At 45.5% G+C, this 19,311-nt stretch overlaps 8 protein-coding genes across 8 annotated transcripts; 5 read left to right on the forward strand and 3 right to left on the reverse strand.

Annotated features, from left to right (window-relative positions):
* Nucleotides 1-97: 97 nt before the first annotated feature.
* Nucleotides 98-1,029, reverse strand: B0H65DRAFT_572403 (uncharacterized protein; the record flags this gene model as incomplete). Its single annotated transcript, XM_062830510.1, has 2 exons — nucleotides 98-228; nucleotides 291-1,029. 2 exons carry the CDS (start codon nucleotides 1,027-1,029, stop codon nucleotides 98-100), a joined length of 870 nt encoding a protein of 289 aa, XP_062683558.1.
* A 650-nt stretch (nucleotides 1,030-1,679) lies between these two features.
* On the forward strand, nucleotides 1,680-2,669 carry B0H65DRAFT_423563 (uncharacterized protein; the record flags this gene model as incomplete). Its single annotated transcript, XM_062824466.1, has 1 exon — nucleotides 1,680-2,669. One exon carries the CDS (start codon nucleotides 1,680-1,682, stop codon nucleotides 2,667-2,669), a length of 990 nt encoding a protein of 329 aa, XP_062683559.1.
* Nucleotides 2,670-3,153: 484 nt separating this feature from the next.
* Nucleotides 3,154-4,431, forward strand: B0H65DRAFT_572406 (uncharacterized protein; the record flags this gene model as incomplete). Its single annotated transcript, XM_062830511.1, has 4 exons — nucleotides 3,154-3,571; nucleotides 3,659-3,766; nucleotides 3,850-3,965; nucleotides 4,081-4,431. The coding sequence occupies exons 1-4, from the start codon at nucleotides 3,181-3,183 to the stop codon at nucleotides 4,429-4,431; spliced, it is 966 nt and encodes a 321-aa protein (XP_062683560.1). The 5' UTR covers nucleotides 3,154-3,180.
* A 397-nt stretch (nucleotides 4,432-4,828) lies between these two features.
* B0H65DRAFT_441989 (uncharacterized protein) lies at nucleotides 4,829-5,660 on the reverse strand (the record flags this gene model as incomplete). The annotated part of the gene is made up of 5 exons (XM_062825554.1): nucleotides 4,829-4,908; nucleotide 4,931; nucleotides 5,099-5,131; nucleotides 5,223-5,361; nucleotides 5,476-5,660. The coding sequence occupies 5 exons, from the start codon at nucleotides 5,658-5,660 to the stop codon at nucleotides 4,829-4,831; spliced, it is 438 nt and encodes a 145-aa protein (XP_062683561.1).
* Nucleotides 5,661-5,908: 248 nt separating this feature from the next.
* On the forward strand, nucleotides 5,909-7,721 carry B0H65DRAFT_572414 (uncharacterized protein; the record flags this gene model as incomplete). Its single annotated transcript, XM_062830512.1, has 6 exons — nucleotides 5,909-6,034; nucleotides 6,267-6,477; nucleotides 6,589-6,691; nucleotides 6,785-7,191; nucleotides 7,274-7,465; nucleotides 7,546-7,721. 6 exons carry the CDS (start codon nucleotides 5,909-5,911, stop codon nucleotides 7,719-7,721), a joined length of 1,215 nt encoding a protein of 404 aa, XP_062683562.1.
* A 272-nt stretch (nucleotides 7,722-7,993) lies between these two features.
* B0H65DRAFT_424695 (uncharacterized protein) lies at nucleotides 7,994-9,327 on the forward strand (the record flags this gene model as incomplete). Its single annotated transcript, XM_062824523.1, has 4 exons — nucleotides 7,994-8,255; nucleotides 8,350-8,520; nucleotides 8,595-8,691; nucleotides 8,865-9,327. The coding sequence occupies 4 exons, from the start codon at nucleotides 7,994-7,996 to the stop codon at nucleotides 9,325-9,327; spliced, it is 993 nt and encodes a 330-aa protein (XP_062683563.1).
* A 1,879-nt stretch (nucleotides 9,328-11,206) lies between these two features.
* Nucleotides 11,207-11,995, forward strand: B0H65DRAFT_177010 (uncharacterized protein). Its single transcript, XM_062821455.1, has one exon. The coding sequence runs from the start codon at nucleotides 11,303-11,305 to the stop codon at nucleotides 11,975-11,977; it is 675 nt and encodes a 224-aa protein (XP_062683564.1). The 5' UTR covers nucleotides 11,207-11,302; the 3' UTR covers nucleotides 11,978-11,995.
* Nucleotides 11,996-12,423: 428 nt separating this feature from the next.
* Nucleotides 12,424-13,930, reverse strand: B0H65DRAFT_177004 (uncharacterized protein). Its single transcript, XM_062821454.1, has 2 exons — nucleotides 13,495-13,930; nucleotides 12,424-13,434 (listed from the first exon to the last, which is right to left on the reverse strand). Exons 1-2 carry the CDS (start codon nucleotides 13,565-13,567, stop codon nucleotides 12,509-12,511), a joined length of 999 nt encoding a protein of 332 aa, XP_062683565.1. The 5' UTR covers nucleotides 13,568-13,930; the 3' UTR covers nucleotides 12,424-12,508.
* Between the last annotated feature and the right edge of the window lie 5,381 nt (nucleotides 13,931-19,311).

The following is a 19,311-nucleotide window of genomic DNA, read 5'->3' on the forward strand; positions in this document are numbered from 1 at the left end:
ATAAGGCCGCTATAGATTCCTGCTTCATCGGATCCATCTGGACCCCACTTCTGTCTCAACCTCCAGTCCGGCCCGCAATTTTCCCTCCGCGACATCCTCACGACTCTTGAGTGGAAGTCAGTGGCACACAGTTATGATACATGAGTGGATAAACCCAAGTCTGCATCTTTTTCTTTTCTCCTCTCTCAGCCATGATCAAAGAATTTCCAATATGTTGTACGCAATGCGCTAGAGAGCAGTGGTTAGTATCTGCACCGAATGTCTGAGACTGGACCAAAATGCTGACATACCTCCATGATAGAACTGGTGACACCGGGCATCCATCATGTTGATCCCCTTGCTCAGCGCATATATAATCTTACGAGAGCAGTAGAGACAATGCAAATCGTGAGAAGTCTGGTACTTGGTATAGATCACCGAAAAGTTGCCCGCCTGCAAATCCGGCACTGCCTCCGGAGGAACTTGCATGGTGGTGTTGCGGTCCCAGTACCAAGTCCAGTCGGTCATCATGTCTCCAAAGTTGTCCTTGTACTCCTCGACAACGTCTGGAAACGCGCAGGCTCTGGGAACCCAGGCAGGTAACTGTTGTTCAAACACACAGCCTCTGGCTTGAGCCTCCTCGGGCGAAGTTCCGCACTCCTTCACTTCGCCTTTATGGCTCGGTTTGGTGTCTGCACTATGTCCGTGTCCATGATGTGTGGATGGGGAGTGGGATGACTGATGTCTTGTGGGAGGGACATGGCAGACGGAGCGACGAGTCAAGATGTGAGTGAGAAGTGCCGTTCCAGTAACTGCTGCTAGCAACAACAATATCCACGGCCAGAAGCGTCTCTTTGCCGAGGGCTTTTCATCACCAGTCTCATATTCGCACCGCTTGAGGCTCTGTCGGTTGAGCTGTGCTTGTTCATCATCTTCGCTGTCTTCGCCTAGCTGGCCAGGGTCATATCTTGGATTCCTTGGCCTTGGCTCTGGCATCTTCAATGTTGCCATCAAGTTGCTACACCACTGTCGTATGCCGTCCGTTGCCATAGTCTAGGGGGAGGGGTCAGTAATTGCAGTTAGGTCTTGGGTGAGACGCTTACTGGGAGATATCAACACGATGACTGTTGAATGAGCTTCTACAAGACTACAAGGACTATTTTCGTGTCCCCTTTCCAGGTGAGTCTATCCTAAAATCTCAGCATGGTTGCAATATCACTGACATGTCCTTGTGCTTTACCAGCCAGGCTCTGTTTGGTGTTAGCTGCCTATCTCTTCTTCCGCTGTAGCGCTTCGGATTTGGCGCCATTTTAGGGGATTAGCGGACACGGTAGCGCGTCCCGGCAGCGTCCCGGTCCGCGGAACGTCCCGTACTGTCTATGGAGGACAACAAGGACCGTTGTCCAATCCAAAACAATCTCTTATTCGGCGCCTGTCGTGTAAACGAGCGTTTCTGGTTCGATCCAAGCCGATATTGGCTGCTATCACATAAAGTTTACGATTCGCGTTAGACGCCTACGCCGCCCAGAAAAAGGCGGTCCATTTTTCCAACGATCGCATGATTCTTGTAGCTACTACTACTACTACTACTTACAAGATCTTGGACAGAAACGGGGTGCTACACACCATTCTACCTTCCCACACCTCCTCCTTCTCTTCTCCAAATCGAATACCCAACCATCTCCATCCCGGCCAACACAATGGCCATCCAAGAAACGGACTCCGAGGAGTCCAAGATCACCACCCTCCTCACCTGCTTCCCCCACGACCAGTCCTTGGAATCGCTCGTCCACATCCCCCGCTTCCGCCAGCGTCTCTCCATCCTCTCAGCATGGTCCATCGCACCCGGTAGTCGCGTCCTGGACATCGGCTGCGGCCAAGGCGACTCCTCCCTCGCTCTGGCCCTGGAACTCGGTCCAAGTTCCCACGTCACCGGCATCGACACCGCTCCCCCGGACTACGGCACCCCGCTCACCATCTCCGAGTCCCAGGAGAAGATCCTCCAATCTCCTCTCGGTGACCGCCTCGCCTTCCAGAACCAAGTCGACGCCGCTACCTTCTTCAAGTCCTCTTCATCCTCGAGGTTCGACGCCGCCACAGCCTGCCACAGCCTCTTCTACTTCCCCTCCCCCGAGTCCGTCGCCTCTCTGTTCAGCGAACTAGCCGGCGCCGGCATTGGCAAGGTCTACGTTGCCGAGTACGACCAGAAGAAAACTTCCTTCCCAGAAAGCCAGACGCCGCACATCCTCGCCGCCAAGGCGCAAGCGCTTTACCACGCTTACAAGTCCGAAGCGGATGATGTCCTCAACAAAAAGGAGCAGCAGCAGCAGCAGGAAAACCAGCAGCTCGGTCACATCTCCTCTAAGAACAGAGAGCCGCCGCTGAATATCCGCGCTGCGCCCGATGTCGAGTCCATCACCAATGCGGCCAAAGCGGCTGGGTTTAGGGTGGGTAGGGAAGGGAAATTCACGCCCAAGGAGGAGTATCAGGAGGGACACTTTGAGACGAGGTATGTGAGGGGAGTGAGGTTTGAGGCGAGGGTCAAGGAGGAGGAGTTTGCGAAGGAGAGGGAGGAGGAGATACTGGGGGTGATTGAGGAGGTTAGGAGGGCGTATGAGGAGATGGAGAGGAGCGGGATGGAGAAGGTGAGGTGTATGGATGTTTGGTGGGCTGAGTTTGAGTTGGAGTAGTTGTAGGGAGTACTGTAGAGGTATCTTTGGCTTGCGCTGGTTTCGGGTGCTTTTGGACGTATGTAAATCCCTGGCTTTTCTGTGGTATTGGGTGGTTTTTTTGTCTGGTAACTGCTTGGATAGGTACTACCAACCTTTGCGCGTGGTTACCCGCTGATGTCTCCCTTAGAAATATAATCTAGGTACCTAGGCAGATAGCAGAGAAGTTTGTTTATCGATACCCTACATTGTACCTCTACTTTATCAGCCGCATGGATCGTGACGCGCATCTGGCGCAAATTAACGAACCGCGTTCCATAACCCATCCACCCATTCCGGTAAACGAGCGGCATGTTCCAGAAGAACTTATCACATTCCACAGCGCCGGGGTGGCCCAGGAAACTAAAGGCTGCCCGGGTATTCCAAGAATGTAAGACAAATTCCTACTACCTTTGCTCCTCAATTCTGACCTCACACAACCATCATTCAACAACATCTTTCACAACATCTTCAGTACCACTGTGCAACCATCATGGGCCCCTCCTCTCGCTCCAGCAGCTCAGACTTTTCCATGTCACCAAGCCTGCCGCCGTACAAACCCGAAGAAGAAGAAGAACATGGAGAGGAAGGGGAAGAAGATGTCGGTCTTCTAAGCGCCACTTCGAACCGTCTTCAACACATCGCCAGCCGAAGACTCAATGGCAAGTCGGGCCGGAGACATCATACTTCTCGGTCATGGTCACGATTGTCCAAACTTCTCGTTCCCGTCTTTACTGTCACAGCCTTGCTTCTTGGAGGGTTTGCCATTGCGGGTAGAGGTATTATTGTTCACGCGCGCGGTTCTCACAATGGGAATACCGACGACACGGGGAAGAAGAAAGTGTTGAACCTGGCTGGTGAACTGAATGGTTTGGTGCCGGAGTGTGAGTTACATATTCCCTCCTTCTATCTTTGGAGATGGCGGAAGGTACTCTAGACTGACAACCCCTTTATCATCGTCCATGACACAGTCGAAGTCAAGCCCGTGGCCTTTGGAAAAGATCCGCTGGCTACTTCAGATCATATGACGGAGGCTTCAGCAAATGCTACCGAAGAGAACTGGCGGTCTTATATGCCTGGTACGCAATATCTCCTCTTGCTATAAGTCCTTGTTGCTATGCTCTTCTCCAAAACAAGCGCGGCTAACACGATTCAACTACAGCTGGAAACGGCTTCATAGCCGTCGGCAACCCCTCCCAATACACCCTCCCACAACCCATCGATTTCCAAGACCAAGCCGTCTACTCCATCAGTGTCTTCCACCAGCTTCACTGCCTGGTAAGTACCCTTTCCTTCTCTCCATCTTCCATTCTTCCATCCTTCCAAGTTCCGTCTCCCACGCTCCATCTCCCCCCCAACAAAAACACACCTACTAACACCCCCACCCGCTCAGCACACAATAATGCAATCCTACAACGCCCTCTCTGAGCCCAGACACCCGACATCCACCAATCACCACCGCGACAACGCGCGACGAGACGGCCACCATTCCTCTCATAATGACCACGACCAAGCAAAGCCCAAAGCAAGTCACACCAACCACAACCACATAGACCACTGCTTCCGCTACCTCCGCCAGTCCATTGTCTGCTGCGGCGACACGGCGCTGGAAGGGCAAGATCTGAATCATCCGGACCTCAAAGCGACGGATGGGACAGGGGCGGTGCATTTGTGTAAGGATTATGGGGCTTTGAAGGGGTGGGCGGAGGGGAGGAGGGTTACGGATCGGGAGGGGGTGGTTTGAGTGGGTGGTTGTTGGGAAGGGGCTGAGAGGATGGAAGAGGACTCGGGAAAGGAAGGGAAGGTGGTGAAAGGGAAGGAGGAGGAAGGGAGGAAGAAGGGAAGGAGGAGGACGGGAAGGGAGACGACTATGGAAAGGGAGACGACGGGAGGAAGAGATTGGGAAAGAGGAGGGTGAGAAGGATTATAGCGGGAAGGGATTACGGAGTATGGAGCCTGTCTTTTTTGGGGATTGGGGATTTACCGATGATATCAATACCTCTGTCATTTCATCATGCTAGTCTTGTTCGTTATTACCATCAACTTGCATTATCCAACGAGATGCTCGATCTAATGACTTCTGTTCTTCCATACCTACAGACTAGAAGACCCTCTTGTGTGCCACGATGCCATCTCGTCCATCATTTGTCAAACTCATGCAAGTCCGCCAAGTTGCTGATGATACCCGTCAGCTTTGCCATTTCTTTCAATCTCTCCTGGGCTAAAAGAAGAGAGATACTTACTCTAATCGTAACGGCAAGTCAGTCATTAGGTCGAATCGTCAGCTAACAACAAAAGAAAGAACTCCATGGGTTGGTTATCTCCGAGATATTACGTACACTACAACGGCACGCAAGAGTATCAGCTACCATGGTTCAAGAAGTTCAAGGGGAAACACACGTCAAACTTACAGCGCTATCTTGCAATTCCTGTGGTACGAATCCCTGGATGGCCAGAATACAGTCAGTCAGTCCCAATTGTCCACGACAACAAACAGCTCCATGGGATCCGGCTGGCTGGTGGACAATGACATACATCGGCTGGGGCGGGCATTGGCATTGGCATTGGCAAAGCCGCTGCAAAGGGCAGCAACAAGACCGCTGCAACGAAAACAGCGACGATATTCTTCATCCTTTTCGGGTTGACGTACAATAATGGTTTGTTAGGTATGGTTCTGCAGAAACGAAAAAGAGGAGTGAATGAACGACTGCCTGTGAGATTTTCCGGCATACACACGAAGTGGAAGCCAGGGCAACGGGAGCAGAGGAGACATTCACGGCCAGTGTACCTACAGTGGGCAGCTTCCAGTTCGTCCGAAAGTTCGGATGACATCTGGACAGTCTGGACTCTGGAGCGGAAATTGTTAGGCGCATCTCCGCTGCGGCCGCTGCCAAGGTAGCGTTGCGTTCTCAAATCCAGCCAATAGCATAACACCATTTTGGCGCAAAGGGAAGGAGGCGCCTTGGGACCCATATGTTTTGAGCGCGGGCTCCACTTTCCGTCCCAACTGCGCAGGCCCAAAGCTCAGCGGGTTGAGCGCTGTAGTGCGCTGCAGTGCGCTATTCAGGACGTTTTAGCGGGTTTAGGGGTTGACCTGAATTTCTGACAGCGCTGTTTGCTTCCCTTCCGTTTGCCCGACCACCGACCTCACACGGAAACAGCACGCCCGGCAGACCGCAAAAGAAGTGAAGCTATTCCCACATCCTCATCCGTCGCCGGTGATGTTCGAATCACTTCAAATCGCATATAGAGAATGGCGGCGAGAGCCTCGATACACGCCAGTAGACGACACCGAAAGCCAAACCTCCTCCTCCTCCTCCTCCTCCTCAGAGTCAGAAGAAAAGCCGGTTGAACGCACGACGTAGGTCACTCCCTTCCATCTTTTGCTTACATCTCAACCACAAATATGACCAGACCACCAGCTAACTCCTCTTCACTACCTACCTTAGGCTAAAACAACACCTCCTAACAGCCTACCTCTTCATCACCACCCTAGCCTGGATCAGCCTAGTAATCTGGTTCATTCTTTTCCCGTTCTTTGTCCCTGACCATCCACCGCCGCTTGCCAGTTTCTGGCAGGGGAAGCCTAGCAGTAACAGCAACAGCAAACCAGGGGCATGCAAACACATCGCCACACGACGCGAATGGCGATCGCTGACGGAGACGGAAAGAAACGAGTTCGTGGACGCCATCCATTGTCTGGCGAGAACGCCGTCGGAGTGGGATGGAGAGAATAATCGGACTGTTTACGATGACTTTTCGATTTTGCATGGGGGGATTGGGTCTTGGTGTATGTTTACCCGTTCTCACATTCTGTTGGCGTACCAACACGACGTGCCTGGGAAAAAAGGGATACTGGATTCTGGAAGTGAAGAGCTGACAACGGAAGGGACAAAAACAGGTCATCGCTCGGCATCTTTTCTACCGTGGCATCGATGGACGCTGCATGTCTTTGAGAATATCCTCAAGGATAAGTGTGGGTTTCCTAGGAGGGGTGCTATACCGTAAGTTTTTTCGTTTCCTTCTCGGTTCTCCCACACAGACAAATACTCAAATACTCAAATACTGACCTGACCTTTCCTCTGCCATGATTGCAGCTACTGGGATTGGTCCCTAGACCACCTCTCCCTCTCTTCTTCCTCCATCTTCTCCCCCACGACCGGCTTCGGATCCGATGGCTCCCCTTCCTCGCCATCCTCCCACACTTCCTCCGGTCTTACCAGCGTAGGCGACGGCCATTGCGTTCTAGACGGGCCCTTCGCCGACCTAAGACCCATCATCTACAATCACACCTACGTCACGCACTGTTTGTCCAGAGGGTTCAACGACCCCAAGCGCAACGTGACGGGCCAAATCTCCGGGGAGCAGTTTAAACCGGAAGCGATCGGTATGATACTGAGGACGGAGGGGTACGAGGAGTTTGGGAAGAGGGTGGAGGAGAGACTGCATAATGGATTGCATCAGGGGGTTGGAGGGGATTTTAGGGCTATGACTGCTGCTAATGGTTTGTTCCTTTGTTTCTTTCACGTTTGCTTGGTTCTAGGCTGGCTAAAGGGTAAAGAAGGAGTGCTAACGAAATATGCCAGATCCCCTATTCTACGTCCACCACGCCTCCCTAGACAGAATGTGGTGGCGCTGGCAATGGGAAAACCCGGAGGTTCGACTGAGAGAGTACAGCGGGAAACACATGTTCAACTCGACACCGGGAGAGGCGAGTGTCAAGGATGTGTTGCTGTATGGAGGGTTTACGGAGGATGTGCAAGTGGAGAGGGCGATGAGTACGGAGAGTGGGGAGTTGTGTTATCGGTATCAGTAAGGTAGGTAGTTTTTTTGCATAGGTGAATCAGATGTTGGGTAGAGCGAAGAAGATGTGAACTCGAAGTGTCTGCATTGAGAGGATTCGTGGTGTTGCGGTTGGCGAGTGTCCGCGATGCGTTACGTAGAGGTAGGCGCCGGCGCCAAATGGCTACGGCGAAGCGCAGATCCGTCATCCGCCGCGTCAGGTCGAGTAAACGCTCCAAGCCCAAGTCGTAACGCGCGCAAACGCCAAATGAAGCGAGGACATGGGCCGATCAGGTCGTCAATGGCCGGATGCAATTGTGAGAAAGCCCAAGGACTGTTATACCAGGAATTTGGCAGGAACCAGTTCAACGTTCGTCCGGCATCGCACCATCACCATCCGCTGCTTCCGTCCCAGTTGCACCCGCCCTTTCCCTCCACTTCACTTTCCCCTTCCATCATCAGCACACTGAAGTAACAGCGCGGACTGGAGCAACAACGGGGAATAAGCCCCAAGATCTCACACAATGAACATCACCTTCCTCCCCTCCTTCTCATCAAAATCCAAGCCCTACTTCAGCCTCCCCCAAGCCGAAGATGGCGAACCCCTTAAACCCCAGCAAGAAAAGGAAGGCCAACGACGGGGGGCATCTCTCTGGCCCAGCAAAGCCCTAAGCTTCTGGATTTTTATGTCTCTCTTCTTCGCCTGCACAACGACCTGGTTAACCGCCGAACTACACGCCGTGAGGAAGCAGGGGAGTTTCGCGAAGGGGTTTAGGAATGAACTTGGTGAGTTTCCCCGTTCACCGTCTTCTGGCTCTTGATATTGGGGAGGGTAGTTGTCTGATACTGATACTAATGGAAACAAAAAAAAAAAAAACAGATGCCGCCAAACACCTGATAAAAGTCAAAACAGTAGACTTCGGCGGGAGTCCCCGGTTCAAAGAGGACGGCACGGAGTATGTACCTGGCCCAAATGATGGCGAGGCTCATGAGGCGTATGTGGGCACGCCGAGGAGGGAGATTGATCATAATTGGGCTTTGTTGCACTGGGGTAGGTCACTCACTGCCATGAATCAATCCTCTTTTGGCTCCCTTGCTGACTGGTTCGTTGCTCGCGTGGAAAAGGCCGGTTCTTCCTCTTGACGGAAGAGGAAGCGAAAAGCGCTTGGGGGGATGAATACAAGGAGTTTTGGAGCCCTAAGCATGGGGGGTATGTGGCTGCGTGAGTTATCCCTTTCTTCTTTCCATCTCTTACCTTACCCTTCCTTCCATGTCCCCATCCCCCTTCCCTTTACCTCCTCCTTTCCCTGCCCTTCTCTCCCAGCCCCATTCCTTTTCCTCCCTCGCCTTCCACTTACATGTACTCAACCCCCTCCTCTAACATGCACCCAACAGCCTAGAAGTAATGCACACCCTCCACTGCCTCGACCACATCCGCAAAGCCTTCTACCCCGATCACTACCCCGTAGACAGCGACATCCACGGCGCCTTACACAGGGACCACTGTCTCGACCACCTCCGGCAAACCGTTTTGTGTAATGCCGACCTGACGCCCATCCCGTCGCGGTACTACAAGGCGCTGGGGCAGAACTATATCGACTCTGATCGCCCGCATACGTGTCGCGACTTCGGGAAGATTAGGGAGTGGGTGAGCGAGAGGTTTAATGGGAGTCTGAAAGTTGAGCCTGCTCCCGGAACGGTGGTGGAGGATGAGTGGAGGAACGGAGGGCCTAGTGGGGGGGCTATGGGGATGGGACATGGGCATGAGCATGGAGGGCATGGAGGGCATGGGCGTGCTGAGGAGGAGGGCGGGAAGGGGGTTGAGGGTGGACATGTACCACCTGCCGACGGGATGTAGATGTGTCAAACTACCTAGGTTGAGGTGTTTATGTTTAGTTCAATTGCTGAAAGTTTTTTGTGAAAGTACGGAGCAAGGTATGATCGCTGATATCTGATCACCATACCGTAGAGTTTGTGGAAGTCACCACAACGGCCTACGTTGGCCCTGGTCTATTGTTTGCTCCATACCTCTATTGATGTGTTGATTGCTGAAGTAGGACCGTAGCTCGAGTCCCCAAGCCCCGGAGATTGTCGTCGGGTGCGTTCATGTCCCCACCCCTCCCTTGTCGTGTGGGTCCATGCCCTTACACCCTTTCTATATTTTAGCCCTCCACACTTCTTTTCCCCTTCTACTCTAGTCTTCTCTCTATAGCACACACACATCTACACATCGTTTTGCCCTCTAGTCCAAGAGAGATCCATCAATGATGTTGGATACCTGTAGGCTTCCGTCTATAATTGCTATCCGGATGGCTCGTGTCGTTTAACAAAATGTAGATGAGTTCAAGGTTCGATGCCATATCAAGTAGGGAGGTATTCGCCTGAGCCTAAAGCTGCTCCAATTTATGCCTGAACCTGGAGACTGAGAAGGAGAAAGCATAGAGGCACATGATCCTTCGAGGATAGGGTGAGAAGTTAAACTCGTCCTCACCATGATGCATGTGCATAAGATAATACACTATTGCAAGTAACTGTCTGGTCCTTTTAGGGTAGACCTAGCCTTCATCTCCTAGGAGTCCCAGGGCGTTGGTAGGCAGTAAACTGAAGGTCGTGGAAAAAATCGTGAACCCCTTTTGATGACCTGACGGAGAGGGTCAAAAGTCTCCGCTGACTACCTGTAGACTTCCAGGGCAAAACGATGAAGGCGATTAACGTTGTTAAAAGCAAAGGGGAAAAAAGGCCGAAGCAGCAAATAAAACAATAAAAAAAAGCAAAAAGCTGAGCTGCCCAAGCCTGGAGTCGAACTCAAGGCCAGCTGCATGCCTACGAAAATACCACGCATTTTCTGGCTACCAGCACACCTACCACGTCGGCTACTGGGAGTTGTTGGAGGGTGCTGAACTTTGGGGTTATATAGTCCCGGTGAATAAGATCCTGCCGCTGGAAAGCTGGGGGCCCCGTCCCGGTATGTTAGTGAGTGTCGACCTGGAGGACATCATAGAAACCTTACCTCTATGTTCTCCCCGGTGACACCTCAACCTCTTTGTCCCTCCACTTCCATTCAACAACGTTGAGGATGGCGGGAGTATCGTGAATTCTTTTTCCCGTTTGTTAAGGTACCCAGTCGCAACCACAATGCTCGGGCAACCGGTGAACAGGTCGTCAGGCGTGTGGTGTCCGTTATATTGTTCGTTCCTGAACTGTTTGGATGACTCTTTCTGACCCTTCACCCCGTCCTCAAACGGAGGAGCCTTTGCGTAGGCGGGCGGTGAGCGAAAATGTGCGATCGGATTGAACAGACTTGGGGATATTGTGAAGGCTTATCTTCTCCACGATGAAACTTCACCCTCGTTATCCCTTCACTTGGAATCGTCGACCTTCACGATGTAGGAGCGTGACTGCTTGCCCCGTTTGTTGCCGGCTGCAACCACGATCTCGTGGACGCGGTAAACAGGTCCTATCAACCACCATCCCATTCAACACCATGGCCAGAGTATCGTGACTGCTCTCCCCGTTTGTTCCCCGGCCGCAACCATGATGTTCGGGTACAGTGAAGAGGCTATGCCAACCACCATCACCACTCACCACCATGGCGAACCTCAACCGTGACGAACCACCGGACACTGAATGGCCTGTGGCCATGAAAATATTCGAGTAATTCCTTCCACGAGGAACCCATAAAAGAACAACATCCTAACCATCTTCCTCCTCCATTCTTCCTCCCCAGACACCCGCAACAACGAGACCGGAAACCGACCGATCAAGCAAAGGCAACAACAACAAACAACCCAAACACACACACAAACTAACTCAAACCCCAAAACATCACCAAGATGTCATACTCAGGCAGACGCTCTTCCTCATCCCGCTACTCCTCCAGCGGCCGCAGCGGCACTTACTTCTCTTCCGGAGGCGGCGGCGGTACCTACTCCTCTTCCTCCGGCGGCGGCGGCGGCGGCGGCTCCTCCAGCAACGACTACATCCCGACGGCTGGCTACGGCAGCGAAACCCCCACTTACACCGTGACCTCTGGCGGCAGCGGAGGGTCCTACTACACCTCTTCTACCTCCGGCCAGTCTGGCTACTCCGGCTCTGAGCCTCCGTCCTACTACTCCTCCTCCGGCTCCGGCGGCGGCGGTGCTCCTCCGTCTTACTACTCCTCTACCTCCGGCGGCGGTGGCGGTGGTGGTGGTGGTTACTCCGGCTACATCCCTAACCCGAACAACTACGGCCCCGACACGCCCAGTTACACCGCGACTAGCGGCGGCGCCGGCCATTCCTACTACTCTTCTTCTACGAGCGGCCAGTCTGGCTACTCGGGGTCTAATCCTCCGTCTTACTACTCCTCCTCCGGCGGCGGCGGTGGTGGCTCTTCGTCTGGTGGTGGTAGCTCCGGGTACTCTGGTGGCTCTTCTTCGGGACGTGGTTCGTCCAGCTACTCGGGCGGTGGCGGTGGCTCGTCTAGCTACTCGGGCGGTGGCGGTTCGTCGTATTACTCCAGCCGCTAAGTGGGGTGATTGGTAGACTCAAGGGGATCAATTGAGGTTAGTGGTGAACTTCCTTGTGCGAAGAATGGTGGACAGGATGGCTAACGAAGACGAGTGGCAGGTGGCAGTTCAGAAATGGAACACATAGGAAGGGAGAAAGGGTGTTGAGAAGTCTTGATAAGTCTCGAATTTGCAAAGAAGGGAAAATAGGAACGAATCTGATAGGATGGGAAAAGGGCATCAAAAGGCGTTGGGATAATTTGGGCTGTGGCCATGGCGTTGTGGACTGACTGCGTTCAGTGTTATTGAAAATACATATTCCTTCTGCCTAATTCGCTTCTTGCTCTGATGGTGTGATGCTTCTGTGCCGCTATTTGTGTAAGACAACTTGGAACATACTCAACCCATGCTGTTTTATCCTCCTTTCCGTCCTCCCCGAATCGCCATGTCGTGGTCATTCCTTTGAAATCCAGTCAAGTTTTGTGACCAGTCAGCCGGCTAATTCAAAATTTCTCGTCCTCCCATGTTGCCTGCAGCATGAGAAGGTTACCTCTAAGAAGGTTGAGTACTCCGACTTTTAAGGAAAGCCACAATATCAGCCAGCATCCGCTGCCAGAGCGTGTCCGTCAAATGCCCTGGGGCTGTTTCCGGAGTGTAGTCGTGATACTGAACTTGTTTGAAGCGGAGGACATGCTGCAGTAACATGCTCATCCACACGGCCTCCTTGATGTCGATCCCGTCTAAGTATGGGTCATACGCCAGGAAGATGGGCGTTTCTCTCAATTTCCGTACAAGGCTAACATGATCTTGACTCGTCGCCTCAGTGCTGGCGGTATTTTGACTTTGATGTGACTGTCTTCCACGATATAAGGCCCGAAGAGCTTTTAAGAACTGGCGGCACTTTTCGTTGTCATTGTCCGAATCGGGCCCGAAGTCACGAGCAACCGCCATCAAATATGGTAAATTGGGCATCCAGAAGATGCCGGCGAGGCCAATTAGGCCACCTAGGCCCCCCACTGCTTGAGGTTCACGAAAGAATAACTTCGAAGCGATATTAAAGCCATTGCCCAATCCTGCTAAGAATATGCGCGACCTAGGATTGGGAACTTTGGCTGCAGAATATCGAACTTCTTCTGCCTCGACAATTGCAAGAACGGAATCAAAAACAATCATCACATCGGGTAATGGGGTATGGCGAGCCCATCGGGGTCGCATCTCTTCTCTGTGACCTAGGATCGTACGGGCTTCTTGGGTTCTAGCCGCAAAGATCCATCTGAAAGTTGGGAAATTGCGGCGAAGGCTATCGGGTCGAGTGACTTGAGTCAACTCGGCATCTTTGTTGAAAATCTCTCGTGCAAAGCGTTCAAGCATATCGTTGTTGCCGGGTAGATCGTGGAGGACTATGACGCTATGTGTAATGGGAAATTGCTTTTCTGGATCGTAGGCGATGGTTGGCAAGTCACAACCGGCGGCCGTTTCTTGACTGAATGTCAGTATATCACAACGATCATCGAGATACTGGGCATGTTGTGACTCACCTGTACCTCCTGCTTGCCAACACCTCGAATGGGTTTGGCAAATTTCTTCTTGTTTGGACAGGACAGACGGCATGGTGGGCGGGATGGTATCACGATTCGATAGTTGACTGTAGATGTGTTCTTTGGTGTGTCTGTGTGTCTCCCACGTCAACTCGCTCCTCGGATTTGGATTCCATCCTGGTTTTATAGGTGCCGATGAGCATTGTTACTGCCTTTCTTTAGCTTGCTTGGTTGGTGGCAGATTCCCGGTAACAGGAAGCCAGAAAAAGGCATCTGTATGCTACATCAGCCAGCGAGGTAAAGACAGTCGGGACCCGAGGAAAAAGGAAGCCGCCACGCTGGGCGTTGTGTATGTTGTGGCGTGTACAGCATTGCGGTGCTCTACCCAACTTCGATGGCTGACTGACTGTTGGAAGTCGGGAATGTCAAGTGGAAGTTGAAAAAGAGGAAGTTGGACGCGAAATGGGGAGGCACGGGTAGACACGGGTAGGTGTGGTTCAGAAGTGCCGTGGAAGGCATGTACCTCTACCGGCGTCCGGGTACCTGTGCTTATTGGGCTGCTTGGGGGCCTTCGTTGACCAAATCCAATGCCTTCCTTCCTTCGTAGTACTAGCCTCCTTCCTTCCTAGGGAGGTTCCTTGACTCGAGCTCGTTCTTTCTGGCCATCGTCGTAATGAGTGGCCTCTTTCTACGTACAGGTGCGCACCTTCTATCTATCTGTATCGTTAAAGGTACCTTCCCCATGGTGGGTTATGTACGGTGGCCCAAGTGTTGGCTATGCTCAATTGAAAAAGTTTGGTCAGAAAATGGCCCGTGTCAACTATAGGCACTAGGTATATGCCCAGGCGTATTAGCGTAGATTCAGTTTAGCAATCAAATCCATTTTACATTGTATATAACTCCGCTTCTCTATATACTTTAATATATATAAATACTTTTATTATAATAATAACTTATTACTTATTGATAATTGTAATATAGTAAAATTAATTTGTAAGCGTATATTATATATAAGACTAACGTATATTTATTTTAAATTAACGTTAAAGAAGGAAAGTATATCCGTTAATAAAGAAAGCAATATTATTATAAAACTCTAGCCCTATATTTTTAAGGGTAAATCCATTACCTAAAATATAAATAATAATAAAATATTTAAAAAATTAAATAGTAATTAATGTAACGAAAAATGTCTTTGCTTCGTTATTAAGAAATTGGTCGATTATAATATTAATGAAGCTTATACCGTTTTAGTTATAAACTAAGTAAAAATACCTATTTAAATTAATTAATCAATATTAAAAGTAATTAAATTTAATAAAAAAATATAGATTATTATCCGCTGCCTAAGTTTTAAGGGATATTAAGTGAAGGGAGAGCTAATTACTTCGGTTTTAAAGTAAGACCGCCCCGAACAATTTATCGGCTTGGCCCGTCATCTTTTTAGCGCTAAGACTAATATAAGCCCCTATACTAAGTATATAATTATTAATAACTATAATCCTTTCGCCAATTACGTTTCCGGCAGCAAATTTATTAATAAGAGTACTTATATTAATTATTATTATAAAAGCGAGGGTAAAAAGTTTTCTTTGCGCAAGGGTATATTATATTTTTATTCTTTTTTAATTATTATATTTATTTATTCATATTCTTTTTAGCTTTTGAGAAAGCTGAAGAGAAGAAAAAGTAAAGTAAGGTCACCTTTTTTACTAAAATTATTCGTAGCTATAAAGTTAAGGATTTAAAGAGGATTTTAGTTTGGGTTCGCGTTGAAATTGTAAAGCATAAAGCTAAAATACGTTAAACGCTGAGTAATAAATTAAAAGTAATTATATAGTTAGGGTTCAAACGTATTTTATACATTTAAATAATTACTTTTAAAAGACTTTTTTATTCTATTAAGGACTATAAAATGTATAAAACGTTTTATATTTATTATATTTAAAATGATAATAATAAAAAGAAAATAAAAAGCTAAAAACTAGGGCCTTACCTGATTTAAATATTAAATTAATAATAAAAGTTTTAAGAACTTTTATTTAATAACTATAATTCAAACCCTCTAGTACTAAAGTCCGTTAGATTCCTAAATTATATTAAAGGTAGAAATAGAACGCTATTTAAATATATTTCCTTTAAAAGGTTTTATTCTTTTGAAAGTTATATATTTTATGAATTTATTATTAATTTCATTAAAATATATTTATTTGACCGTTTTAATAAAGAGCATAATCTTCATTATTATTAGTATTAGGTTTTTAAATTACTTGTAATTGAATAATATTTTAAACCTTATAAGAATTTGAGGAATTCTATAATAAAATTAAAAAACTATATTTAATACTTAACAAAAATATTTAAATACTTCTTTCCTAAGGGATTATATAAAATTGTAATTAAAGGTATATTAAATTCCGGTAGTAAAAATATTTATATTATAAATCGATTCCAAAAATTATTGAACGTAAATATAAAAATATAAAGTCAAAATCTTTAAAAGTAAAAAGAACGGTTAACGGTTATTTAATAAAGATATTTAATATATAATTATTATACTAAATAATAGATTAGTTAGAATATAACCATATAATATTTAATTATTATAAAATCCTTTTTTCTTTTAAAGAAGTTTCCTTCTTATAGATTTTTTAAATTATTTAATTATTTTATAAATAATATAATTATAAGGTTGCGTATTTCGTCTTCTAAGAATTATAAAGATAATTCTTTTAATTCCGTAAATCAAAAAGAAATAAAAAGATTATTTTTAAATTTTAAAAGGTTTCAAAATTAAAAGAATAAATAGTTCCCTTATTAATAAAGGTCTTAATTTACCTTAATTAAATTATATACACTACAGTTTGATTTTAAGCCGTTTAATATAATTTAAATTCTTTATATACTTTTTATAAAGGTTAGAATTATATATAAAGTAGAATTTCAATTGCGAATATTTAATTCAATTTATTCGATTTTATTTAATTGAACAAATAATATATATCTTTATACAACCTATCTATTAAACAAAATATATATTTAATATTTATATAAATAATTTAATTTAAAACTCTTATACCTATCCTAAAGGGCGTGCCATGCTTATACCCCCGGTTGGCCATCAAGCCATACCATAATACTTACTACCAAAATAGTTTTTAACATTTAAAGGAGAGACTAACTACCTCCAATTAAATTTAATTCTTTTTAGTTTTTTCTCAACAAGTACCACCCTTCTATATCTCTTATTACCCTCCTAAACGTTTACCTACTACCCATTATTTAACTTCATAGTTTTATAGTATTTACGTAACCTACTTGGGGGTTGGGCGGGCGGCTTGGAAACCTTTTGTCAACCCCCTCTCATTAAGTAGGGGGAAAAATATTCTGGGACAAACTTTTAATTTGGGATATCTGAAATATTAGCGTGCACTATATAAAACTATTAGTGCGAAGATCTAACGATGATAACCACATCCACTAATTTTCTAAAATTCTGGCAAAAGTCCGGAAGCAAGGAAGGGGTATAAAGAATACTCCCTTAAAGTTTCAAAAAATTATCTTCTAAACTAGGCGAACGGTGGCTTCTAGACTTTGTATCGACACCAAACATTGTCATTTTTGGTATCGCGAAACCGCCGAGCTAAATTACGCTTCAACGGCAACGAAGTATACAACATGGAGATTTCTCGCCAACGACTCGTTCAAAATTGATGCAACTTTGAGGATACCTCTATTAGAGCCTTATTATTTTTCCCAAATTTTGCCAGATTTTTAGAAAATAGTAGTGTAGTTTAAGGGTAGTTGCATCTTCCCACTAACAGTTTTCTATGGTGCACGCTAATATTTCAGATGTCCTAAATTAAAAGTTTGTCGTAGAATATTTTTTCCCTCTACTTAATGAGTAAGGGTTGACAAAAGGTCCCACCACCGAACCGCACTACAACCCCTAAGTACTTCTACTCTAATATCTTCCGTACGCTACCCTGAAATTAACGTTCGCTATTCGGACATTTTAGTTGACTATTTAATATAGCTAATATATACCGATTATAATTAACCGCTCGTCATTAAAATAATATTTTTTAATATGCTGGAAACTGCTTTGGTTATAGATTTAAACTCCTTAATAAATACCCTTACCCGTCTACCTCCATTTACCTAAATTAATATTACTATCGTTCCTTATACTAATTGTACTAAAAAACGAATATTTATTATCCCTACTATTTCCGTCCCGACGGCTATAGAAAATATTTCTCTTAGCGAAATTATAGAAATTAGTATAATTTACTGTTAATAAACCGTTTCCTTAATTAAAAAAACTTCGCTTTAAAATATTCGATTAATTATTTTCAATTAGTATTTAAAATATATTAAATATTAAAAGGGTAAGAAGGGGCCTATTGTAAACGATAAGCTCCTATAATATTTTATTTATATTTATATTAAACCCTATATTTTAATTGAGAGGCTATTCGATAATTACTTCTATTTTATTTATTAAATTGGCGAATAGTATATATTTAATAAGAAGGCCCCTAAGGATACTGATATTAATAAGTTTAAATTTGTTAGTACCGACCCTTTTTTAAATAATAATAAAGTATAGTTTATTAACTTTTGTATAGAACTATGAAAGCCGATTAATTTTAATAAGTTTAAAAAAAAGGTAGAGATTATAAATAAAGCGAAAAGAAACTAGCCTGTAATAGTTACTCTTATCTAAATTATTATTATAAGGGATAATAATAATTCCGCCAACCCCGACGCTATTTATAAAGTAATAATGTTAAAGCGTACGCGAAAGTAGGCCGTTTCTCTACGTAACGAGAACTCCGCTTCTTCTCCTACTTTTAAACGGATATTAATTTTAAAAAGAAACATTAAGTAGGAGCCGGGTATTAAGAAGGAACCGGGCGTTAAGAGGGAACTGGCTATTAAGAAAGAATCGGGTATTAAAATGGAATTAGGGACGAGAACGCAGCCGGGTATTAAAAAGGAATTAAGTATAAAAGCAGAGCCTAATATAATACAAGCGCTAAAAATTAAATAAGAGTACTAAATTAAATAGGGGGTAGTATTAATTAAAGTATAAGCGTAAAGAAAGAATTTAATTTAAAAGAAGAAGTGGAATATAAGGATATTCCCTCCTCTTCCTAATAGTAAGCTAGGCTCTAAAAAGAAAATAATATAGAAGATAATAAGCAGGGGTTAGTAAATAGTGATATTATTATATTGGATTATTTTATCTTAGATAAAGAAGATTTTATTAATTTAGCCGATACCGAAGAAATTCCCGCGTACTTTATAAGGGGCCGAAGAAGTTCGTAACTAATCCGTTCCGATAGTTCTAATTCTACGCCTACCCCGGCCGAAGTACCCCTAACGCTTTCAGTTCATAATCGCAAATAGTAGACTTTTAAAATATTAACTTTGTTTTTTTATTTACGGACGATCTTTATAATAATAATAGAATTAATATTTTATATTTATTTAAACCTTATATTCCTCGCTGTTTTACAATATTTATATTAAATATATTAGAATATAAGTAAAGTATTAAAATTGTAAAGAATATTATTTTTTCTACTTATTAATATTATAAAATTTAGACTTTTAAAATAGAATTTAATAAACTAGAATAATTAAATATATATTTTATATATATTTAAATAGAGCGTAAAATTTAAAAATTTAGTAATTGAATAGTATATATAAAAAAATATATTGTTAAACTTCCAAATTCGAATTACGTTTATAAATTCTTTTTTCCTTTTAGCTTTTTTTTCGTTTTTTTCTTTTTTAATTTATATA

This window comes from Neurospora tetraspora (assembly GCF_033439725.1).
Source record: "Neurospora tetraspora strain CBS 560.94 chromosome Unknown B0H65scaffold_3, whole genome shotgun sequence".
Taxonomy (NCBI): domain Eukaryota; kingdom Fungi; phylum Ascomycota; class Sordariomycetes; order Sordariales; family Sordariaceae; genus Neurospora; species Neurospora tetraspora.

Excerpts from the sequence above, each read along its gene's own strand:
- B0H65DRAFT_177010 (XM_062821455.1), top strand. The coding sequence starts at position 11,303 with ATGTCATACTCAGGCAGACGCTCTTCCTCATCCCGCTACTCCTCCAGC.
- B0H65DRAFT_177004 (XM_062821454.1), bottom strand. The coding sequence starts at position 13,567 with ATGCCGTCTGTCCTGTCCAAACAAGAAGAAATTTGCCAAACCCATTCG. Across the intron at positions 13,435-13,494 it reads TTGGCAAGCAGGAGGTACAG|AAACGGCCGCCGGTTGTGAC; the intron begins GTGAGTCACAAC and ends CATTCAGTCAAG.